Here is a 27,254-nt window from a genome sequence, read left to right on the forward strand (position 1 = left end):
AAGACAGTTTATTCAATAAATAGTGTTGGGAAAATCAGACAGATATGTGAAGAAAAATAAAACTAGACCACCTTCTTATACCACACAATAGAATAAATTCAAAATGGATTAAAGACTTAAATATTTGACTTGAAACCATAAAACTCCTAGAAGAAAACATAGGTAGCAAAATCTCAGACATTGCTCTTAGCAATATTTTATCTGATATATCTCCCCAGGCAAGAGAAACAAAAGAAAAAATAAACAAATAGGATGACATCAAACTAAAAACTTTTTGTATGGCAAAGGAAACCATCAACAAAATAAAAAGACAACGCACAGAATGGGAGAACATATTTGTTGATATAGCTGATAAGGAGTTAATATCCTAAATTTAAAAAGAACTTATAAAACTGACAAACAAAAAATCTAATTAAAAAATGGGCAAAGGACCAGAATAGACACTTCTCCAAAAAGGACATATAGATGTCAATAGACACATGAAAAGATGTTCAACATCAGTAATCACTAGGGAAATGCAAATAAAAACCACAATGAGATACCACTTTACACCTGTCAGAATGGCCATCATCAACAAATCAACGAACAACAAATACTGACAAGGATGTGGAGAAAGGGGAGCCCTTTTGCACTGTTGGTGGGAATGCAGACTGGTGCAGTTGCTGTGGAAAGCAGTACGAAGATACCTCAAAAATCAAAAATCGATCTGCCTTTTGACTCAGCAATCCCATTTCTGGGAATATATCCAAAGGAAACCAAAACCTAATTTGAAAACAACATAAGCACCTCTATGTTCATTGCAGTGTTGTTTACAGTTGTTGAGATATGGAAGCAGCCCAACTGTCCATCAGTAGATGAGTGGGTAAAACAACTATGGGACACTTACACAATGGAATACTACTCAGCTGTAAAAAAGAAAATTTTACCCTTTGCAACAATATGGATAAACTTGGAGAGCAATATGCTAAGTGAAATAAGCCAGTGAGAAAAAGACAAATACCATATGATTTCACCATATGAGGAATCTAATGAACAAACTGAATTAACAAGAAATATTGAGACAGACTCATAGAGAGCAGGATGACAGCTATGGGGGAGGGGGGTGCGGTGCCAGGGAGTGGAGGAATTGAGCAAAAAGGAAAAGGGACTCATGGACATGAACAACAGTATGGTGATTGCAGGGCAAGAGGGTATAAGGGTAATAAATGGTAATGGGAAAATGAAATGAAAAAGAAAAAAAACAATTATTGGGGCAAAGGTTTATGTATTGTGAAATAATTTTAATCTAAATTGGAACTGAAAGATATGAAATAGAGAATCATGCTCCCTCAGAAGGACAGAACTTAAGAACTGAAGCACTAATTTCCTGTTAGTGCCTAATTTACAGAAGACCAAGACCTACTTCCTGAGCAATGACCATTTGCCACACAACTTTGCCCATCTGCAAGCCAGTAAATTTACTGCCTGGATTCTGAATGGACGTCTCTATTTTTACACTCTGTGTTCATAAATATAGTCCATCGCAAACCCTCAACAAACTCGCGAGTGGCTTAGTATAGCATGTGTTTCCAAATTGCAATTCCTCTGCTATTCCCAAATAAACTCAATTTCTAGTCGTTTGAGCTTGCCTCAGTTTAACTCCTTATTTAGGTTGACAATAGTCAGAGTGGAGATAGCCTATAGAGGCTTGGGTGTTGCTAACTTTGATTTATAAGCAAAATGGAGCTACAAGATATCCTTGTTGAGTGGGATAATACCTTTATAACAGCATTTCAGTCATTGAAGCCTGACAGGGAGTGGAATGCTGGGTAGACTGGAGAGACTACTTGGAAATAACCACACTAGTAAAGTCTACTCTAGGGATCAGGCTGTGGCAATAGTAGACTAGAATTAGGACAGTTAGAAGAGAAAAAGAAGGGAGTGTGACTTCATCAATTTTCACACAAAAAGGACTAAGGGAAATGGGAAGCTATATTCCAACCCAGGCTCACCTGTACCATTAACAGTTACTTTTCTTCAGTTCTGTATTAAAAAGGACTTCACTACTTCAGGAACCACTCTCATTGCCCTTGGGCTCTCTGTGCGTGCAGTCCTTCAGGTTCAGTCTGGGTTTCACCCTCTTGCCCAGGTCCTTTTGGATTGATGGTTCTTAAAAATTGGATTCTTAGCCCTGCTTGAACCTGATCCTGCATCTTAGGTTTTTCTTGCATTCATACCCTGCAGCCTTGGTTAAGCTTTGCCCTTCTTCTGTACCTAGTACTAAGCTCCAGACCTCTAGCTTGGGTTACAGTCCTTCATTTCAACCAGCGGGGAGGACTTCTAATTTTAGCTCTGACAGGTAGAGAGCTTTGGAAGTTGTTGCTCCTGTTTTCAAAAGAAGGAAAAGATGACCCAACTGAAAATCTGTGACATTCCTCGGACATATAAGAAAACTAAGGTCGCAGGGCAAACTGCTACCCTGAAATCTGCAAACACAAGTGAACCCAGAGAATCACAGGTGAGATCTGCTTACCTGAAGCAGAAGCCACTGGAGGCATTAAACAGGCAACAATTCTTGAACAGGAAATTTTAATGAATTGCTGAGAGTGGTGTGTAAACAGTTTGAGAGTAAAAAGCTGCTACGGACCATAATGTTAGGGGAACCCCACATTTTCCTGTGTTTAAATTCCAAGAACCCCAGCAGGTTCTCACAGTAAAATGCTAAGAAAAATTGCCTTGTGATTCTGATAGTGAGAAGGGAAGAGTAACCATTGTGAAATACACCCAAATACCCTCTGTCGCAAAGGCCCACTTTGCCAGGGCAAAAAAAAACTTGAGGAGAGCCTATCCCACCTGGGAGAATGGCGTTTCTCTGACTTCACTCTCTCTAGCCTTTCTATCTCATCCAAGCCGGTGGAGAAGCTGAGAAATATTTATCAAAGTCACAGCCCAAGGGCACAGGCCGATGAAAACTGAGAGTCAATCTTAAAATACAGGACACTTATCCTTCCTCACTTATTACCACTACACCAGCAGGATTCCAGTATAATAACAGTGGATTTAAGCTAAAAGATAACTTACAGGTATCGGAGGGAGAATTCTTAGGAGACCTCAAATGTAGCAGAGGAGGCAAAAACAAGAACACTAAAGGAATTTCAAGTTCAGCATAAAAGAATTAGAGCTATGGCAAACATTAAATACAACTCAGCTCCTTGCCTGCATAGCATAAAACCTCACACTAGTGTCTTATTTACCTTAATTCTCATTACGTGATACATCATGATTAGCTTTCAACAAAAAAATTGCAAGGCATGCTAAAAGGCAAGAAAAAATAACACAGTTTAAAGAGACAAAGCAATCATGAGAATCAGACTCAGAAGTGACACAAATTGGAGGATTAACAGACAGAAAAATTTAAGTAATTATAATTAATATATTAAGGGCTCTAATGAAAAAAGTAAATAAACATGCAAGAATAAATGGGTAATGTAAGCAGAGAGATGAACACTCCAAGAATGATTCATAAGGAAATGTTAGAAATTTTTAATAATCTATAAAAGAAGTGAAGAATGCCTTTGACGGACTTACCAGTAGACTGGACATGACCAAGGAAATAACTGCTGAACTTGAAACCAGGTTAATACAAAATTCCAAACTACAGATAGAGAAAAAGTGATAAAAAGAAGGAAACATCCACGAACTTTGAGACAATTTCAGCGGGTACAACATATATGTTATTGGAATACCAGAAAGAGAAAAAAGAGAGAATGGAGGACAAGAAATATTTGAAGTAGAATGGCTGAGAATATTCCAAAATTAATAGTAGACATGGAACCACTGAGCTAGGAAGCAGGATAAACACCCCAAAAAGCCTACACCTAGGCATATTATATATGAACTGCAGAAAACCAAAGACAAAGAGAAAAAATTTGAAAGAAGTTAGAGGGGGGAAAAAACTCTCACCTATAGAGAAATAATGACAAGAATTACATGGACTTCTCATCAGAAACTATGCAAGCAAGAAGAGATTAGAGTGAAATAGCTAAATGATCAAAAGGAAGGGGAAAAACCCCACTGACCTATAAGTTTATACCCAGAAAACTCTCCTTCAAAACAGAGAAGAAATGAAAACTTTCTCAGACAAACAAAAACTGAAGGAATTCATTGCCAGCAGATCGGCCCTGAAAGAAATGTTAACAGAAGCTCTTCAAGAACGAAAATTATAATAGGTCAGAATCTTGGATCTGTATAAAGGAAAAACATGGGATAAGGAATAAACAAAGGTAAAATAAAATATTTTATCTTTATTATTCTTAATTGATCTAAAACATACTATTTATTTAAAGTAGTAATAGTAGTAATGTTTTAGGAAATAAATGACAGCAATGTCATAAGAGATGGGAGGGTGAAGTTGAAAACATTTTGTTTTAAGTTTTCAGCACTATACATGTGAACTAGTATGGTGCTATTTGAAGGTAGGCTTAGATTAGCTTAAAATGTATAAATTGCAAGATCTAGGATAACCACTAAAATTTTTCCAGAAAGAAATATAATTGATGTGCTAAAGAAGAAAAAATAGAATTACATAAAATACTCCATTAAAAGTAAAGAAGGAGGAAAAGAAACCAAGAAACAAATGCAATGAATAGAAAATAGTGATAAACATAATAGATACTATCTCAACTGCATTTATAATCACTTTAAATATGGATGGTCTAAGTACTGCAATTAAAAATAAGTATTTCCAGAATAGAAAAAAGAAGAAGAAGCAACTACATGTTGTCTACAGAATCCCACTTGGAACACAAACACTCAGAAAGGTTGAAAGAATGGAGAAGGATATATCATGCTAACATTAATCAAAAGAAAGCAAGAGTAGCTATGTAAATTTCAGACAGACAGACTTAAAAACATGGAAAATTATTAGGGATAAAGAGGGGCATTAATAATAAAGGGATAAATTCTCCAAGAAGATATAACAGTCCTAAATGTGTATTGATGTAACAAGAGGACATCAAAATAGTGAGGCAAAAAGGAATAGACTGCAAGAAGGAACAGAAAATCCATTATCATAGCAAGATTTCAGTCAGCACTGAGGACTTTGATTATAGCTCTATTCTGTCAGTAATTGATATATCAATCAGGCAAAAGACTGCTAAGAATATAGTTGACCTGAACAGCATTATCAATCAACTGGATCTAATTGACATTTATAGAATATTTCATTCAACAACAGCATAATACATATTTTTCTCAAACTCACATGGAACATTCACTAAGATAAGAGCACCTTGTGAACCACAAAACACTCCATAAAAAAATTAAAATAGAATCAAACAATGTATGATCTCAGATCACTATGGAATTAAACTAGAAATCATCTTACAGTTGAAGAAACTGAGCCATAGAAGAATTAAATAACTTGTCACAATTACGTGGCTACTAAATGGCATGGCACAGTCTGGCCCAAGCTCTTAATCACCACTTTACAGTCCATGGTCAAGGAAAGGAAATTCCTTGACTTCCCTCAAAAATCTATTCTGTCTACTGGAAATCTTCACATTAAGGACAAATGTCTTATATTTAAAATTGAGCCCTTCGCCTGTAATTTAAAATCATTTCTTTCTTTTCTTCCCCCCATCACTTCCTCACTTCTTCCTTCCCTTCCTTCTTCCTCCACCCCCCCCTTTTTTTCAGCTTTTTTAGTGGAAACCAGAGATAGGGCATGTATGTAAAGAAAATGGTAACCGATTTGTGAAAGAAAAATACATTTATTGGAATTAACTTTTAAAAAAGCCTTTTTCTATTTGAAGCTTGGCTAGAAATACTCTAAAGAAGGAAGCTGTTTTTGACATGTATAAAGATTTTTTAACAACCATCTCTCTTGTAAGTAATTAAGTACAAGTAATTACATAATTACTTGATTATGTAGCAGCACTAAAATTTTACAGGAGGTTTTTCACTTAAACTCAAGTCTTATAAAAATAATTGCCACAAGTCAAAATGATTTTCTAAATGCAGTAATTCGGCTCTTAATTTTTTTGAAGGGGGGTGGAATCTAGGTCTATTTTTGTTTAGCAACCAGAGCCAGAGAAATAAGTAATTTAATAATGTGTCACTGTGTTCAGACGCTGTCTTAAAACTTAGAATGAAACCCCAAGTTATGATAATGAGAAACACTTAAATGGGAAATGAAATTATAAGCCAAGGCCATAATCTAGAGAATTATTTTAGTCATACATTTCTAAAATCATCGATCATATTAGGGTGAGAATGCTATTACAGGTTCTCTAGTCACAAATCCACATTTTAAAATGCTTGGTTTCTCAAAATGCATCACCATATAATAAGACCGAGAGACAGAAAAATAAAGGAAACTCACTCACAAAACATCATTTTGTTTGTATGTAACCTGCTTGTGAGAAACAAGCTTGGGTAACGTAATGTGTGGGGTTTTTTTTTTGTTTGTTTGTTTTTTGTTTCTTGTTTTTACCCTTTTCTTTCATTCTTTCTACCTTTCTTTTTTTTCTTTTTAAAAGTGAGCTGTCTCATCATTGCAAATGTGCTCAAGTTCTTAGAACTCTAATTAAAATGTGGTAATTGGTTATGTTACCTCAATTACCACGATGCATGGACATTGATGCAAAGTGACACCAATTGAATCCCTTGGGTGTTTTACCCTGGGGCCACCCCATTTATCGTGGCCTTATTATTTTCAATTATGTGGTTAGATGTGCTGCATACTTTCAAGGCCAATAAGTGTGCAGAGATTTTCTGAACACAGGTTCTGTTTTCAATGTTAGAGTTCCAGAGTGGAGGGAAAAAGGAAAAAATACATATTTTTGTGAAGAATAAAAATGTAAAACCCTAAATTTGCTAAGGATTCAAAGGCATATTTGCTGAACTAAAGGTACTTCAAAGGAATTCAGATCACTCATGTTTAAAACATTTGTTTAAAAAACAAAAAAGTACCATTCAGAGGCCTTATATATAAGAATAGACAGGTGAGGAAACTGAGAAAAGACAAAAGTTTCCTCTCTCTTTAGGTAAAGGTTTAGGTTCCCAAAAGGGCTAAACAGAGATGAACTGGGTAATTTACAGGATGTATAGTGTGAGCAAAATAGTATTTTACAGAGACCTGTCCCAGCATGAATGTGAAGATAAGAGCACTCTGAAATGGTTACCACATGGTGTTCCCAATGGCAACACTACCGGTATTTGTGGGAAACAAGCCACAGATTATCCTGTGCATTGCTGTTCTCTCCCACACCCACCCATTCTATGTTAGCGATGTCCTCAGTTATTATGAATGACTTCTGGATGTTTTTCCACAAAAATCCGGAAGTGAGTTAGGACATTATTTGGGGACATCACTGATAAGTATAAGACACTTTGTCAAACCAGTTTCCTTTTCTGAGTATGGTCCCTGTGTCTTCACCAGGTTTTATTAAAAAAAAAAAAAAAATCACATTCACAGATTTCTGAAAACTAAAAAAATGTTCTGTCCTTTTTACATATGTGTTTATATCTCGATTTAGTTTGTGGGTTTCCGACTTGGTACAGCATTCGTTCATATGGTGCAGATGGCAGAAGAAACTGAGTTGGGAAAGTTGCAAGAGAGAGGAGGAGCTGTAATGTGCAAGGATCTTTTAAAGCCTGGCAGAGCAGGGGTGTTTGTGGCAGAATCCTAGACTTTATGTCCAAACCAACGCCTTAAACGCCTTATCTTTGCAACACTTCGGAAGCTCCTTTCCATCTAAGCTTCGCACATATATTAACTGTCAGGTTATTTTTCCCTTTATTTTTGTTAAGCAAGTTTCCCATAGAATTCATTACTATGTTTAGAAATACATTTGAAGTAAAAGCTATTGAGTGATGATATATGATAACCTTATCCAAAGTATTTCAATTATTCATAAGAATACATGTTAAAATCTAAACATTATCAGTCAAACTTTTCAATTTTTCCGAAGAAACTTTTTTCTCTCTCGTTTTCTTTTTTAATTCTGTGATTTCTCATTGTTTGGTGTGTTTGTTTTTTCCAAATAAGCCCATTACTTAACTCCATCCATGTATTTCTCCCAATGAATCCAAGCTTTCCTTCATAGAAAAGCCAAGGATGAAAGTGGAGGGAAGCATGGGATTTACTACTAGATGGAATTTTCTAACAAAATCCAGTTTAGTTGAGTCTTTAATCTTTAACACATCATACAAAAATTCTTAGGATGGACTTCCGGCCAAGATGGAGGCTTAGACGGACACGCTAGGTCTCCCTCTACAACTAGAGAGGAATACAACTACTTCAAAACAAAGGATAACTAGAAATTCCAGAAAATAAAACTACACGGAAGCCCAATATATGAAGTTATAAACCAGCGGCGCTCTTTGGGCAGGTAAGAGTTAAAGAGGGCAGTGCTGTTTGCTGTCGCACCTGGACAGCGGCAGGGAGGACAATCCCGGCTGCAGTCAAACCCCCGGCAGCTCGCGACCCCAACGCTGGGGAAAGCAGCCACCACATCGCCTTGAACAGTGAGGCCCAGGGGGGCGGGAGGACGGATCCCAGTCTCCTAGCGGAATAACTGTGTGAATCAATCTTGGACCCCCGCCCCCACACAAAGCGCCACAGTGCTGCAAAGTAGGTTGCAGATCACCACTGGTCGCTGGGCAGTGACGACAAAGGGCCACAGAGCAGCGAAAAAGGTCGCGGATCGCCGCCGGTCTCTGGGTTGTGACGAGTACACAGGCACTGCCCCCTATAGCCGGCCCAAGAAAACAAAACACATCTGTCAAAATGAGGCAGACAACTATAGAAATCCCGGTGGCACAGCTCACCAGGCAACAGATGGAGAACCTGACAGATGAACAGATAAGAAACCTGTCAGATGATCAGTTCTGGGCCATTGTTATCAGCTGGCTTACAGAATTCACAAAAGATTTGGAAAAAGATGAGAAAGAAGCGAAAAACACTCATAATGAAAGGAACAGAACCACATGCGAGACAGATGGTGAGGAAATAAAATCCAGAGTTCATTTCAACAAACTGGAATATGGAGAAGGAACAAGCAGTCAACCAATGCAGCGAGAGGAAATGGGAAGCAACGATGAGAGGATCAGAAACCTCTGGGACAGCTATAAAAGGCCCAACATAAGAATCATTGGTTTGCCAGAGAGCGAGGAAGATGAACTAGAACTTGAAAAATTGAGTGAAAATATAATAAAGGAGAACTTCCCAGACTTGGGGAAGGAAGTGGACTTACAGGTCCAGGGGGCACAGAGAGTTCCAAAGAAGCTGGACCCAGGAGAGCCACTCCAAGACACATTATAATCAAAATGTCGAGGATTAAAGATAAGGAGAGAATCTTAAAAGCAGCAAGAGAGAAGAAAAGAATTATGTACAAAGGGGTCCCAATTAGACTATCAGCAGACTTCTCAAGGGAGACCCTGCAGGCAAGAAGGGACTGGCAAGAAATATTCAAAGTAATGAAAAGCAAAAACCTACAACCACGATTACTCTATCCAGCGAAATTGTCATTCAGAGTAGAGGGACAGAGAAAGTGTTTCCAGGACAAAATAAAACTGAAAGAGTTCGTTAGATCCAAACCACTGTTGTATGAGATGTTAAAGGGACTGGTTTAGAAAAAGGAGGATCAAGACAATGAAATCTAAAATGAAAACTGCATCACAAGAAACAACAGAAGCTAGGGAATTGAAACAAAGGCAAACTAAACAGGCAATGAGACTGGAAAGAGAGCTATGGGTATGGGGAACATGTTGGGGGGAGGTCAACGGGGAGGGGGAATGGGGAGAGGGAGGGAGATGATATAGGCATTAAGGATCATGGTAGGAGGGAATGGAATAGACAGAGAGAGGTTGAGAAGAACTGTATGCACAACTAATGGACATGATCTAAAAGGGGGGGACAACTGGAGGGAGGGGGGCCACCGGGTGGAGGGGAGCAGAGGGAAGGGAAATTGGCACAAATGTAATATTATAATCAATAAAACACATTAAAAATAAATAAATAAATAAATAAATAAATATCTCCCGAGGGAAAAAAAAAATTCTTAGGATGGAACAACTCATAGAAAATAGTATATTAGCAGAAATCAGCATGCTGTTAGTTGTTTATGATTCTTCTTTTATTCAATTCAAAAAGAATTCCAGGCAGTTTAAAATAAAAAGAAAAAAAATGAGACTATAAATCATTAGTACAGGATTTGATAACCAACCAATGTAGTGTTGGGAAAATTATATCAATGAACACTTCAAGCACTGAGTCAGATATGCATGGATCCAGATCTTCCTCTACTTACTAGCTCTGTAATCTTGGGTAATTAGTCTTTAAAAAATTTAACTTCTTTATCTATAGTTGTTATGAAGATTAACTGAGATGATATATGAAAAATGATAACCTAATGACTTAAGACATTGTCCATATTCAATACTGCTAGCAAGTAACAGAACAGCCCCATTCTATTCTGATTCACATCTATACCACCTGCCTCCAGAGAGATCTTTGCCAGACAATCATATGAACAAAATTAACACAAGAAAATAAAATAAACTGAAATAACTATCCTCACAAGGTATGACACCTTCTTGTGTTAGCAACTTTGTAGACTCCCCTGAGGAAACTGGTCTATATTAGCCTGAATTTGTCCAATAGAGAAAGGTTTTTTGAGATGGCACTTGAAAAAAGAAATCTGATTTGTAATATAAACAACTCACTGCTGGAAAACTGATCTTTTTAATACAAATTCCATGAAAGTCAGGAGTTTCTGTGAAACATGTGTAAATTTAATAAGAAGCCCCAAGTACTGAAAGAAAATCTTTAAGTGCCAATAAGCTACCAATGGTCAACCAATTCACATGGCAGGCCAAATTCTCTCTTCTCTATTGTTTCTAATACTTTAAAAAGGAAAATGCTTGCTTAGTCCTCTTTGTTAAGGTTCTCATTAGAAATTACGGCTTTTCCTAGTCCACTTAGGTTTGGCTAATTTGGAGCATTTAATATATCACCTGTGATAATGAAGTTATTTAATCCGGAATTTTCTTAATGGTACTGGAGAAATAAGATTTGCATTTACAAAAGTTCTGTTAATCTACTTGATTTTTTAAAAAGTAGTTGCAGTTGCACCATTCTTATTGTTAAAGACTATTTCATCTCAGACAATTTAGGATGTTGATTCAGGACACTGGCTCTGGAGACCAAATGCTTCTGTTTGAATGGCAGATCAGTTGCAAACCAGCTGCATAGCTTTCAACAAGCTGCTGAAACTTCTCTTTGCCTCAACTTTTTCTTCTGTAAACTTGAGAGGATAATGGCACATATATACCATATAGTTGTTAAAAGTCTTATGTGTCTTAACATGTAAATTACTTAAAACATATATATATATATATATATATATATATATATATATATATATATATATATCGTCGTCGGCAGCCGTCCGTCTCGAGAGACGATGGTGTAGCTTCTTAAGAGTCTATCTGCACCGCCGAGAATGGCTGTGCAGTCCGACTCGGGAGTGACATGGTATCTGTCTCCTCCCGTGTTGAATCGACATCTTGTGATGACGCTGAAGCTACAGAGCCTGGGCAGGGTAATATGGAGGGTCTGCTGTTGCCCATGCAGCAGACCCCCCCTCTCTTCGCAGCTGAAGGGTCCAAGGGAAAGACGGAGTCGATACAGCTTGGGTTCAGGTGCGCCGCAGGAGTTGCCGGTGTTGACTACAACGTCAAACCGCCTTAGGGACTCCGGCTCCGGATTTTCTGTCGGGGTTTACTCCCTTAGCCTTTCCCCTGAAGAGGTATGCCGCAAGGCAGCGGAGGTTTTTTGGAGTCAGAGTTTTCCTTCTCTGATGTACCCTGACTGGAAGATCGAACCAGCGACACTTAGCTCGCAGGCCGACGCTCAATCCACTGAGCTAAACCAGCCAGGGCCTATATATATATATATATACCACCCCCCAAAAGCTTCCTCATTACCCTTTATAATTCCTCTGGTGGTCACAAAGATTTTACCCTATAATTTTTTTCTAAATGGTTTTTACATTTTATATTTAGGTCTATGATCCACTTTAACTTCATTTTTGTATATGGTACAATACAGAGTTCAATTTCATTTTTGTGCCTATGGATATTTATTTGTGCCAGGATCACTTGTTGAAAGATTATCCTTGGAATTGCTTTTGCACCTTTGTCAAAAATTAATTGACATTTATGTGCAGCTCTGTATCCTATTCTATTGATATATGTTTGGCTTGATAATACTCTCTTGTAAGTCTTGAAATCAGAGGGTGTAATTACTCCAGCTTTATTCATCTTTTCCAAAAACATTTTGTCTATTCTAGATACATTGCATTTCCATATGAATTTTATAATCAGCTTACAAATTCGTACCAAAAGCATCAGTGGGACTTTCATTTGGATTACATTAACTCTAAAGATAAGTCTGGGAATAGTAGATGTCTTAACAATGTTGTGCCTTCTGATCCATGAACACAGTATGGTTCTTCACTCATTTAGTTACTTAATTTCTCTAAGCAATATTTTTTAGTTTTCAGAGAATAGATCTCACATATTTTTGTTAAATATATCCCTAAGCATTTTATTTTTTGCCACTATTATACAATAAATGTTTTTAATTTTAATTCCTGATTATTCATTGATAGTACATAAAAATACAATTGGTGTTTGTATATTAACCTTTCATTCTGTAGCCTTGTTAAGTTTCTTTTTTTTTTTTTTAGCTCTAGGATCTTTTTTGGAGATTCTGTAGCATTGTCTACACAGATTATCATAGTCTGTGAGTAAAGATAATTTTGCCATTAACTTCCAAGAGGCATGTCTTTAATTTCCTTTTCTTGCTTTATTGCACTGGTTAAAACTTCCAATACAATGTTCAATAGAAATGGTAAAAACTATTTTTAGATATCTTTGCCATTTTTTTCTGATATTAGGAGAAAAGGAATCAGTCAATTATTTGTATATGCCTTTCATTAAGTTGAAGAAGTTCCTACTTTATTCTTAGGTTTCTGAATTTTTATCATAAAATGTGTTGGATTTTGACAAATGCACTTTCTAAACCCACTGGGATAATCACATAGCTTTCCTTTCTTAGTCTGTAAATATGGTGAATTACATTGACATTTTTTTTTCAAGTGTTAAACTAACTTTGCATTATTTTGGATAAACCTTACATGGTCTTAATATGTTATATATTTTATATATTGCTCATTTAAGAAAATTTTGCTAAGAATCTTTTTATCTATATTCATGAGGGATATTGGTCTGTAGTTAGTTTTCTTATCAATTTCACTGATCTTCTAAAAATGGCTTTTGTTTACCTGATTTCATCTATTGTTTTTCTGTCTTCAATTTCAATAATTTCTGTTCTGATTTTTATAATTCATAATATTCCCTTTTTCTTTTAATGTTCATAGAATCTGTAGGGATCTGTCTCTTATTTCTGTTATTGATAGTTTGTTTCAGAGGAAGAAAATTCAAGAGATCAATTTTTACAGGTAACACAAAATAAACAAAACTAAGTCTGGGCAAAAAGCTAGAGTATAGGAAGAACAAGGCATAGTGTCAAATAATCATGCAATTTTAAATCTTGACGATAAAGGACACAGATGCTTTGTGGCTTTGTCTGTTTTGACCCTCAGAATTTAATAGAAGAGCCTTGGTTTTTTGGCAATTTTTTTTAAAAAAGATAAATATATTTATTATTTACCTAGTTAGAAGTAATAAAGAAATTTGTTTAATTGACATTTAAACATTTATCTGAATTTTTCTGAATCCTATTAAAAGAGTTTCCATAATTTTATCAGTGTTAACCGTAAGCTTGAAGGCAGTAATTATGAATATCACTTAGTACTATAGTTATTTGTATATTAGTATTATCTTTCTAAGTTCACTTTTTGAGAAGAGGAAGGGTTTCTTATTTCCCTATGAATCTCTAACATTGACTACTATTGAGCATTACTTAGAGAAAATTCATGTATTTAACAAATATTATAGAGTGCCTATTGAATCCTAGGTACTATTTGGGATTTTGGGAATGTGAAGGTAAGTAGAAAGTGGCTGAGTGAACGCTTTTGTTAGACTAGTGGAGAAGACCAACAGGAATTAAATCATCATACAAACAAATGTAAATTGAACAATGAGGAGTACTGGGTGGATGATTAGGTGACATTTCTTATACAAACTATTTCCAAAGTGATTAATGAAGGAAATCCTGTAACAAAGAGAAAATCAAAGCCTCTAATTCTAACCTAGCCCACCTTTTTAGAACCACTTTATCCAATACCTCAAACAGAATTTCCTTCAGAAGTATCTTTTAAAGAACAGAGAGTATACTATGGGATACTTCACAATATGTTTTAGAACTTGAGACACAGTCCCTATCAGACAAGAAGAAAGGTTAAAAGACATCCTTGCGGTGGTCTCATGAAGGTGAAATTGTCTTCCAAAAACGTAACACTCAGAGCCATTTTGTGAGAATACAGATACTGAGAATTAATATAGATATAGTAACTCCAAATCAAATACTAGAGTGAAACAGAAGCTATTAAATGAAAGCATATACTCATTCATTTAGCAAGTATCTATCAAATATCTTTTATGTGTGAGTATGTCCCAGGCCCTAGAAATACAGCAATGGAAGTCCCTGTGCACCAGAAGGGGATGACATAAGAGAGGACACATATAATGAACAAATGAAAGACCACTTAGAGACTTCTGATTCTCTGCAAAGACAGCCTCCCATATCAGTGAAAAACTACTCTGCCCATCAAAGCAGTTTAGAATCTTCACCCAATCCACAGAGATCAGAAGCAAGAAATATCTCCAACTTAATGAGGTTACCCCATGCTCACTGTGTTACTGCATTAGTGTCACTCTCTACTCTCCTAGTCTTTTCTTGACAATGATTTTCAACCCTGTTTAGCACAGGGAACCTTATTTGCTTCCTTCATCTTTCCAAACAACCAACACATCCAGCAACCAACCTAGAGAAAAGGGAGATTTTTCTCTATTTGCAATTTATGTCTATTCCTATGTAGCAGCTTGAGCCACGGTTTCAAAGCTAAAGCTTACCTTTACCACAGAAGTAGGGTAAAAATGTCTATGTCTAGTCTGAAAAGGTCTAGTCCAGGCTACCTGGTCATAGGATTTCAAGTAAATCCCCGAAGAAACCCAGTTTTCTCTCCTTAAAGCAGTTTAAATGCTTCCAAAATGTCGGTTTTTCCAGGTGCAGTAGGTTTTTGCCTAAGTTTTATTAGGGCCTCTGCCATACTCAGAGGCTTCAAACTATAGAATAAAAAATAACCTCTTCTGCCCTTCCAAACACAAAAAAGAGAAGATTTCAGGTAAGTAGCTTCACAACAAACAACTCCTTTCAAAAAAAGGCATCCATATATATAGGCTCTAATTACTGGTAATAATTTGGAAATCTTAAGAAATGTAACAACTTCAGCTCAAAACAATTAAACTGGACTGTTGATAAAATCAACCCCTAGTCTCAACCAATGAACTACAGATGCAAAAAGAGAGAGAAGACTTCCTAATTCATTGTCTCTTCTGTTCCCAGTCCCCAATGCCAAACGCATCAGATTGCAAATATTAAGGCTTTGTTAATATTATAATTCACAGGAGAAGCCTGGTTTTAAGGCTAGACTATTACATTTGATTTTTCAAGTTTGAATCTTGAACTTTCCATAAACATAGAACTGATGATAAAAAACATAAGAAAAACTTCTCATTCTATGTGTGTATGTATACATGCATGAATGCACGTATATTTGTATTTCATTTATGTAAGTCAAACATAAGAATTAGGCCTTCAAGTAATAGACACTGATTTCAAGGTCATTTGGGAAACACAATGTTTTTATCAAACAAACCTTTCCATTAAGGATATGAAGGTTTTCTGGACAAGTACCCATTTTATGTTATAATAAAACAATTCTACTCATACACATTTTCTTCTTCTAGCAACAGCTTGAATCACAATAAATTTGGGAAATTCTTAAAGGAGATCCCTACCCCTACCTTGAGCACTGCCTTAAAACTCTTAAGAGGAAACTTGTCAGTTGTCAGAAATACAACTCTAACAGAAGGAACTCCAAGCAGGAACAATGGAGATTGTTATACAAATGTTAACTCACATCATGTAACAAGAAAGTAAACAGTACACTTTATTGCATTGCAGTATTGTTGGTGAAGAAATGATGGGAAGAATTAATGGCTTCATTTGGTAAAATTAAGAAAAATAGTCATGTGATTTTTTTTTTTTTAAAGACCCTGAGATACATACACTAAAATAAATCTTATTGGTAAGCAAATAAATTTGTGTTATGATGAACGGAGTTTCATTTAGTGTTTGGAGATTACTCTCCCTTTAGTTGGCAAAACCACTTGTAAGATGGACATAAGCCCCAAAAGAATTTTTTCCTGAGAAAAACTGAGAGGCCGTTATGCTTTAAAAACAAAACCACTCACAGAGTCCTTTCCCATCTTCTTCTGAAGCCTTGTTTGCCACTGGACAGCATGCAGGACAATGGCTTCCCACCTCCTTTCAAGATTCACAATGATCAGCTGCATGGGCTGGTGGTCTGCACTCAGGTCACAGGTCTCCCCCTCGTCCAGAAGGTGTTGGCACAATCGCAGGATGGAGGACACTCCACGGCGCCGCTGCTTGATTTCACGACACAGAGACTGCAACACAGAGATGGACCGAGCCATGAGTGTTAACAGGACAGATTTCCTAAGACGTGCAACACACTCTTGCATCCTAATTTTCAGTTGCAGTAATAGGCTCAGCTATGAACAACTGAACAAGAAGGACTGCTGTTGCCTTTAGTCAGAGGTCTCATAGATAGATACCCCAACTAATGCCAAAGAATTTGGCCACATCCCAATTCCTTTTCACTGATTTCGTCATCTAGAGCATTGGGTCTCATCTTACACCTAGGTGTTTAACAATGTATACCTTAATGAAATAAATCATTAGGTCATATAAATGCCAAACAGATTACATACTTTGATTTAAGTCCCAGGAAATACAAAACACAGAAGTTCTCCAAAAAGATATTTTTTCCAAATTTACCCTCAGATACTTTTGGAGCAAAAGTTTTGTCTTCTATTGGTTGCGAATAAGTTAAATAAGATTGTAAATAATTTTAATATATAACATCTATCATTTGACAAAAAGAAAAGGATAAGTAACATTTCCCTTCCGAAGCTTGATTAACAAAGCAGTAAATGTTCTGAAAACAGAAATTAGGATTCTGGATTATTACTGCACTATTTTTCTTTTAATAGCCATTCACACTATTTAAGAAGGATATGCATGTATCAAAATAGCATTTTTCCCACAGAAGCATTTGTATTGCTGCAGTGACCCTAAGTTGAACAATTCAAGGAAAATAGTGGATACATATTGCCAAAAAATATTATATCTTTTAGTTGCCTACGGATAGTGTGTAAGTGATAGTCTAATTCAAAGCCTTCAGGAAAAATGATTATATCCACAAACATCGCTGAATTACTAATCTCCTGCTACTGCCACAATTGGACTGTTCTAACAGTTAACAGATTGCTTATTAATCAACAAGGGTAAACAAGACAATGCAATTTCATTCAGTATGAGAGTTTTAATGCCTAAAAGTATTTGCGTTTAAAATGTTAATCTATATAAGGCTTCATTAAAAGTCTTAAAATGATTAAGTGTGGCTCATTGAAATGTGCATGGAATGATAGTAGATCAGCAGGTGGACATTCATACAGATGTTCCACTGACTGATATAGTACATGCTATAGCCATTTAAATGACCCTACCTCAGTTATAGCTGGAATTCTATTATTTCTATAATGAGAGAACCCTGTCCCCTTAATATTTCTGAATTTTAAATAAGGTGAATGACAATTTCCCAAACCTCTATTTAGAGCAAAATATGACTAGGAATTTTATTATTCAATTTACACCAATGCAGCATTTTTAGTTACATTTCCTGAACTTTCCCTTATTTCTTTTCCTAGGGTTCATTACTATTTTCCTATATAATTCCTGATATAACCACCAGGCCTGACAAATTTCTTTGCTGATGCTATTCATTAGCTCTATGCTGAAAGAGGAGAAACCGCCCAGACAATCAAATGAGGTCTACTAAAGTACCAGGCATCATTGTGTCCACTCACTCCAATCCTGCTAACTGCCCTACCCCACATGCATTCTCTCTCTCTCTCTCTCTCTCTCTCTCTCTCTCTCTCTCTCTCTCTCTCTCTCTCTCTCTCTCTCTCTCTCTCTCTCACTGAAATTTGTTTTATAAAGCTGTTGACATTCCCTGGCTGCTGTGGCTCAGTGGATTCAGCATCGGCATGCGAACCAAGTGTTGCTGGTTTGATTCCCAGTCAGGGCACATGACTAGGTTGCACGTCAGATCCCCAGTTGGGGGCACAAGTGAGAGGCAACCACACAGTGAAGTTTCTCTCTCTCTCTTTCTCCTTTCCCCTCTTTCTAAAAATAAGTAAATAAATAAACAAACAGACAATTTAAAAAAAAAAAAAACTGTTGACATTCAATATTTGATTTTTGGATCTTCCCAATTGTGCATGTTTTTTAAATACCCAAAGAAGTTGGTCTATATTCTGGGTTAATAATTTATTCTGTATGCACACTTGGGGAATAATAGTACTTTAAAAAGGAGGCAAAAATTGGGAATTTTACATGATCAACTTATTTTTTAGTACTTTATTACATTTAGGAGATATAATTGATAAAGTAACATTTTTCTACATAAATAGGTTTCCATGACAAGTATTAAATTATACATATTTAATCACACATACTCAGTACAATCAGTATCTTTTAGAATTAGGAGTTTACATTATATCCATGATAAACTATGCATAGAGAAATGTTAAGTATAACTATATAAGAACAAATAATTACACTATTTCTGGCTTACGTTTTCAGGGAAAAGTACTTTTAAACAGAAAGCCAGGCTGAGCAATCTAAGTGAGACACAGAAATAAGACAAACTGATCCCTGTGTCTCGAACCTCCTCAAATGTGTGCGGCACCTTCTGTCTGCTAGGAACTGCTTCAGGCAGGGATGCTTCAAAACCGAACAAGTTACTCTCCCTTCTCTCAAGGAGCTGAGAGTTTTCTGGAAGTGGATTATACAAATGAGTATATACCAACAGTAATGCAGATAGGGAGGTGCTAACAGGACCAGGTTTGGAGGAGTTGGTGAAATCGTCAGTGTGAGCCAGGTTTTCCAAGCTGGGCGGTGGCGGCTGGAAGGTCCAGAAGCAAGTGTCCTGGGGCAGTGAGAGCACCCCGCGTGCCGGGCGTGGGAGGTGAGAGCAAAGCAGCTGGAGAAGGAGGTCAGGAACGGAAAGTTTTGCAATGTTTTTCATTATTGCCAATTTTAAAGCATTTTCCTAGATAACTAATGAAATCATGTTGGCTCCCAAGCATGGTCACATTGTCTTCCCAGAAAAGTATAAAGACAAAAGAAAAAAGGAAATTTAAAAGAAAAAAAAAAGGAATTAATTATTAATTGTGCTTTTGTATTTAGTTATCCTTATTATTTGGTAATCTTCAGGCAATTTCTTCCTACATGGCTACATCACTTAGTATGGAAGTAAATGTCTTAGTATCATCTCAGAATCCAATGTCTGGGATATAGTTTGATGTGCTACTTTTAAATTTCTAACAACCTACTTTATTTAGTTATTTTGCATTTCTGTTCAGTTTCCTCCTGTTACTCAAAAGGCAGTTTTACTATAAAAAATGAGAATTGTAGAAAAGAAAAATCAAAATTTCTAAATTGCTTTTTTTCTTTACAGTGACCAGAGCTCCAATCCTCTATAAACACATCTTTTTGTACATGTTAACAAAAAAGTTGAAGGTTTTTGTTTTACACTTATAGGCTGCTGATTTGATTTTTAATTCACCAATAGTGGTGCAAAGCAGTGTTTTTTATGTTTTTTCCCTTTCTAGACTTCTTCTGTCAATTTTTTTACTGTCTAAATTGTTCATATTATCAAGCCAAATGTGATGTAACATCATTCTTGATATTGCCTTTGTTTATCACCATTAAATGTAATAAATCCAGTATTAGTGTTTTTTTTTCATTATATATTAAATGTATGTATAATGCAAGTTTCATAAAATGGGTAAATTTGCTTGTATAGCCATATTCTTGATATTAAACAACAGTGTCATCTCTTACAAAAGTATATATGTAACCTTATAATAAAAAAACCCTATAATTAGGCTAAGAATCAACATATTCAGTAAGTTAAATGTAAGAATCAAATAGGGAAAAGAGGTAGAGGAGGAAAATAATATTTAAAAAATACCAAAACCAAGTATATGTTAAAAAGAGAGAAAAAATAACTCTAAGTGAGAAACTCCAAAGCAATTTATCTCCATATCTCTTACATAATTTTATTCAGCAGGTTAATGTAATATCATTACATAAGTTTATATGAGTAATGTGGTGTGACTTTAAGGGATCTGTCAAAGAGGAAAAAAATCTATTTATGAAGCAATTCCACTTACAAAGTCAAATATGACTTTACCCTTTAGATTGATCAACTGTTAAATGATGTCTATTAAGTATTCCTTCTGTGTGGCAAAAACAATAAAGTTTAGGTCATCACACATGATATGTACCTGCCTTCAATATAGTTGGAGTATGGAAATATATAAAGAGAGAAAGGAAAAGTGAAAAAAGACAGGTGAGTTTTAGTTTGAACGGTGTCAAGCAGTTAGATCCATCTCTCTGTTGCAAGGGTCCCCTGCATTTTTTCATGCATTTTTTTTCTTTTTTGTATTTTCTGTATTTTACCAGTTTAATTTCATGAGGTGGGTAACTGTCTCCTCTTGATCTGCTACCTGTGAGCAAATTTTCTAGAGCAAAGTTTCTTAGACTGTGTTCCCCAGGCCAAGCAGCATTAATAAAACCTGGGAACTTGGAAATGCAAATTCTCTGGTGTTACTCCACGTCTTTTGAATCAGCAACTCTGGAGTGATTACAATGCATGCTACATTTTGGGAACACTGATCTATAGGAAATAGAGGAACTTAGGTTTTCAGATAAGAGAATCAATCTAGTTAAACTAAAAAAAAATTTTTTTAGAAGTATAGAATAGAAATTACAAGTTTTAATTTTGGAGTCACGCTGCTAGCCAAGAACCCAGGAACCATAGCTATTGGTGATCAATTATTTTGCTAATTGTTATCAAATGACTGAAAAATTGAATCAGTCAATGAATAGATCTTTTCAACCAGTGATAAATTTATATTATTAGTATTTATATAATAATATCCAGAATTTTCAATGTAAATATTAAGAATGCTGATATGTTAGGTTGTTTGAATACCATATTTGGGGATTTCGCTCTTTTTGTCATTTTTATCAAAGGAGTCACTTAGTAATGAATGATTCTAACACATACAGCATTTGCTAAATTAAGTAGCTTTGCTCTCAGAAAGCTTATACAGTAAGACAGAACCGTAAAGATTGTTTGAAAAGTATAAGGCATCTGATACAGATAATTGTAATACCTGCAGCCATGGTCTAAGAAAAATGTATATAGCAGGCTGGAAATATGAGAGGCTATAACTGGTATCACTATGATTGTTCAGAAGATGCTTTTGACTGGTTGGTTTGGGATCATTATTTTGGGGTGAGGCGGGCAAAGATGACATGGATAATATTTCTTGTAGTAATAAACATTTATTGGGCATCAACTATGTGCCAAACACTGTACTTTTCATTACAGGATTGGCATTGATAGATAGGAGGCATATTATAAGATGTGGTACCTATTCTTAAGTGCTTGTAATTTGGCTGTTAAGAGAAGACATTAGCTCCTCAACATGAAAGGAATCAATGCAAAGCAAAGGTTTTTGATAACACCTAACCCACTGAGTTGTTGTAGGTTTTAAATAAGAAAGGTGAATGTGCTTTGTAAATCCAGAGGATGTGACCCAAATGTAAGGTAGGATTGATATACATGCTAATTGATGGAGTAGACAGATTAAGATTCATGGGATTAGAACTGAGCTGCCAAAGTTGCTGAAAGTCAAAAAAGTGAAGGAAGGAAAGGGAGGACAGGCATTACATTTGAGGGATTCACATAAGAAACCACAAACTTTGTAACATTTTAAAACAGAATGGAAGTTCAAGTGGAATATGATGATCACCATAATTCTATCATCTATCCACCCACCCAAATGCACTTACTGAGTTGCCTCTTATGTGCCAGGCACTGTTCTCAGTGGTGGGAATGTAACAGTGAGCAACGAGATTTCTGCTTTCATAAAACTTACATTCAAACTTGTGGGGGTTGGGGTGAAGTCATGACAGGTTGGAAATAAAACAAATATACAAGGAAATATCAAAGAATGATAACAGCTATAAAATAACACAGGGTAACATAAGAACAAATGGCAGAGGGGGGGAGTTACTTTAGACTGAATCATCAGTAGAGCTTCTCTGAGGAAGTGACATCACATAATAGCAAGTTCAGATGTACAAACAAAACATAACTTACATCGTAATAATTTAGACAAGATAATGTCTATAAAATCAATGTTAATTTAAGCCATAAAAGCTTACTTATGGTAAGTATAGGGTATTAGTGATTAAAGATGGAATGCATACCAAAAAATAAATGGAATTTACAAAGCTCTTGGTACAATTAAATCAGGAAAAATAGTCTTTTTAACAAATGGTGCTGGGACAATGGATATCCATGTGCAAAAGAATAAATCAGGCTCCTACCTCTCAGCATATGCAACACTAACTCAGAATGGATCATGGACCTAAATGTAAGAGACACAATTAAAACTATCTTAAAAGAAAATGTAGAAGTAAATTTTTATGACCTTGGGCTAGGCAACAGATTTTTAGATAAAACGCCAAAATTACGGGCAACTTTTAGACAATTTAGTCAAAATTTAAAACTTTTGGTCTTCAAATTACAATATCAAAAAGTAAAAAGACAACCCATAGAATGGAAGAAAATATGTGAAAATTATGTATCTGATAAAGGAGTTGTATCCAGAATATGAAAAGAACTCTTAAAACTCAACAATATAAAGAAGTAACTCCATTTTAAAAATGGGCAAAACATTTGAATAGACATTTCTCCAGAGAAGACATACAATGGCCTATAATCACAGGAAAAGACATTCAACATTGTTATCTATCAAGATACCCCCCCCAAAAAAACCCATAAATAATGTCATTGGGATGCAGGGAAATCAAAACCATCATGCATTGCTTGCAAGATTGCAAAACAGTGCACTCATTTTGGAAACCAGGGTGACATTTCTTCAAAAAATTAAACATATTGATAGAATTACTATATGATGCAGCAATTTCTCTCCTAGATATTGAAAACATTAAAAATATACATAATCCTGTAGACAAATATTTATAACTGCACTATTCATAATAGCCAAAAATAGAATAGTCAAACACCCATCAATGGATGAATGAATTTGAAAAATGTCATATATCCATACAACAGAATATTATTTGGTAATAAAAAATGAATGAAGTACTGATACATACTACAACATGGATCAGCCTTGGAAACATTATGCTAAGTGAAAGAAGCTAGTCACAAAAGGCCATATATTGTATGATTGCATTTATATAAAATGTCCACAATAGGCAAATACATAGAAACAAAAAGTACATTAGTGATTACCAGAGGATGCAGTCCAGGGACAATAGGGAATGACTGCCAATGTATAAGGGGTTTCTTCTAGGAGTGGTAAAAGCATTATAAAGTTAGATCTTATGGTATGCCAATTATATCTCAATAAAGCTGCTATTTTAACAAATCACTTGGTAAGTCCAGGTATATATTATCAACCACATAACTGATTATATAATCAGAAAATTTACCATTCCTTCAGTGTATGTCACAACAACAGACCCTATAATATTACTAATACCACACAGTCATCATGGTTTTGTACCCATGGGTCAATGCACAGCTGGGATACAGTTGTAACTGCAAATCTATAAATATCAGATAAAATATTCTTTTATATAATAAAAATATGGTTTAAAAGGTAGTTGACTTTTTAAATACAGCTGTTGTACTTATAGAAATATCATGAAACATAAACAGAAAAGTATACATAGAAGACCCTGGATATAAAAAAGGAGTTAAAAATGTGAAAGTTTAAGAATGTTATTATGGTTAATTATTGCAGTAATGAGTTTCATATATAATCATATGTTTCTTATGAAACTTTCATCTATTTTGTTGGTGGTGTCAGTACAAAAATGAGAGACCTAACATATCAAATATACATAATGTACTTTACCAAAGATCATTCCGAGTTGACTATATGTATCTGAATAAATATAAAATAAAAATAACATTAAGTTCTCTAAATGTTCAATCAAGATTTACTTGAACGCAAAGTAATAACCAACAATCATTGAATCGTATTAATTGCCAGAGTATTATTTTTAACCCCTTTATTGGCTATTTTCCATAATCTCCTATACCAATGACAAGCATTTTTTGTATTTCTGTGTGCAATTCATTTTTAAAGTATTTTATATATATTGACTCATTGAATTCTCACAACAATGCTAGGAAATATTGGGATGGCAAAAAAATTCATTTGTTTTTTTCTGTAAGATGACTCTAGAAACTGACTAGAGATAACAGAGCTAATAAGCAGCGAAAGCAGAATTTTAACCCATGCATTCTGAATACAGACCCAATTCACAAAAACACTATACTATATTGCCTTTCATAAGAAAGCTTAAAAAAGTTATAATATTAATATTTCAACATTAACAGACTATCTCTGCCCCTGACTTCTATCCAGAAGTGACCACAGACATAAAATCATTGTTGTTAAGAAAGACAGCCAAAAACTTCTTTACAACATTCAGTCTATCTTCTATCCTTTCCTCAGCCTGAAAATATGTTAATAATTGGTGATCTATGCAACTCTGAAGGGTGGTTATGAAGATGGAAAAAGTATCCTAATCCATTCATTGAACAAATATTTATAAACATCTATTATAGTGGGCACTCTTTTGAGTGTTTGCAATACATCAGTGAACAAAGTAGACAAAACTCTGCCTTCAAGAACCTCATATTATGGTAGACAGTGGGAAATAATCTCTTTTCTGAGAAAGCTATAATTTATATAAATAATAAAGAAAAGATTGAAGAGAAGTAGGAAACATTCATTAGGCAAATGAGTATCAAAGTTTCTAACAAGGGGTCAGCAGATCTTTTAGTCCAGATAGTCTATTCTTGATCTTAACAATACCTAATGTATAAATGTTGCAAATAAAAATTTCCATCCTGAAATTATAAAGGAGCAATTCTTCAAAACAACAAAAAATTAAAATATCTAAGTGAAGTATGGATGATTTGCATATTTTAAAGAAAATGTGGGTAAATTACATCTGTGTATTTTAAATGATTTCAAACTTAAAAGACAATGTCAGACAATATAGGAATTTAGCTCAGTTTCAAACCCTGGGACTTAATCTATATTGAAACTAAATATTCTATAAGCATGAAGTGAAGTGCAAAAAAATAGTAATTGAAAAATGACATGATTAAATAGCACGACATGCAATCATTTGCTCTCAATTATATCAATGTATCTTCTTCATTTCTAGGAGTCAGGCAGAAATATTGTTTTTTAAATGCCTCTATTAAATTGGTCACCAATAATAAAATAGATGAGAGTCCTAATAAGCTCATTTACATACCATACATCATACACTACAAAACTATTCTCTCCAAACAGTTTTGCTCATAGATTTGTCTCCTGGTTGTCATGAGTCTTTGCTACATTAGCAGATTTTAAAAGCATAATACTGCCGTCAGGACCATTTGTAGAAAAATGTTTGTGAAACTTTTCTAGTTAACCCTTGGCAGGACCCTTATTGCTAATTATGGAAAAGGTATTGATATGATATCTTGGCTGTCACATTTTATTATGGTGACGGTAGAAGCAGAATCTAGGTCTGACATTTTGGAAATACCATCTAATTGCAAGTCAGAAACAGAGAATGACAGTTGTAAGTAGATTATAACTTCTTTCAAAATAACAAACTGGTTTATATAATGTAAAAACTAGATTTTAAAAATAGCATTAAAGCCCTCTAAATTGGTTCACCAAGCACATCTTCATTGACTCCTTGAAGAGTATCTAGAATGTGTGTTAAAATAGTTTTTAAATTGTACATGACAATCCAATTCTAGATTCAACACAAAATGATTTCTTAAAACCATTTACAAACAAAATATTTTCAGTGAAGACTTTCATTTTTAAGAAAAGTCATCTCCCCTCTGTTCATCTAGGTAGCAGTGAGGTCCAAAGGTCAGTCACTTTTACCACCATGGCCTAATTAGCCTGACCTTTGACCTAGAAAAAAACTCACTTTTCTTGTAATCTAGAATCCTCACCAATTAAGTTGAATTATTAAGGGCCACCAGGATTATTTAATACAACAAATTATTGAAGACCCTTATATATTTGGAAAGAAGTATTGCTGTTCCCCTTAGCTATTTTTTAGCTGTGGACCAAAATATAATAACGATTCTAAAAATTCAGACCCTCACTGTATTATTACAAGAAAATTGTTGATGTCCCCATGTGGCATTCTTTATTTCTTTGTGACTCTCCCTACACTAGGTTAAGTACTTTTAAATATGTTTGTTTTTAAGAGTCAGGCTCAGTGGTCATGTGCTTAGTTCATATTCACATGTAATTAGTAATACGTTATATATTTCCTTTTCTAAATTAAAAACACTATTAAAATTCCAGACATACAAAACAATATGAAGATTGAGTTACTCTAAAGAAAACTGTAATAGCTTACAGATTGCTTGTGTCATTACTAAAATGCTGGTATCTATTACAGAGTCTCCCTGGAATAAAGGATGCACTTTTGGCAATAATCTTTTAAAAATATGCCCATTATTGTTAATATGCTAAACCAATCTGCAATTATAGAAAGGTACTTTTAGCAATAAAGGGGAAAGGCTGCTGGATATAAATGACACTTAGCCATTATGCTACAAAATACCTTGTCTTAAAATCCTACAACCACTCTTTTTAGAAGCAGATAAGGCATTAATTGCCATTTATTTTTACATTATTATATTTTGAAATCTATTTACAACACCTACTGTGCTTTTTATCTCTTATTGATTTCATGGGAATCATTTCACTGTAATTCTGGGAAA

General features: G+C 35.1%; 1 protein-coding gene across 2 annotated transcripts in view; it reads right to left on the bottom strand.

Annotated features, from left to right (window-relative positions):
* The window catches only part of AKAP6 (A-kinase anchoring protein 6), a 513,452-nt gene that overhangs the window by 36,001 nt on the left and 450,197 nt on the right, over window positions 1-27,254 (bottom strand). For both annotated transcript variants that reach the window (XM_090270150.1, XM_090270149.1), the window contains exon 12: window positions 16,489-16,704. In XM_090270150.1, coding sequence (XP_090126276.1) covers window positions 16,489-16,704 — 216 coding nt within the window. The remainder of the gene's footprint in view (window positions 1-16,488; window positions 16,705-27,254) is intronic.

The sequence above is a fragment of the Furipterus horrens genome, unplaced genomic scaffold, assembly GCF_987537825.1.
Source record: "Furipterus horrens unplaced genomic scaffold, mFurHor1.1.pri manual_scaffold_3, whole genome shotgun sequence".
In the NCBI taxonomy this organism is placed as follows: Eukaryota; Metazoa; Chordata; class Mammalia; order Chiroptera; family Furipteridae; genus Furipterus; species Furipterus horrens.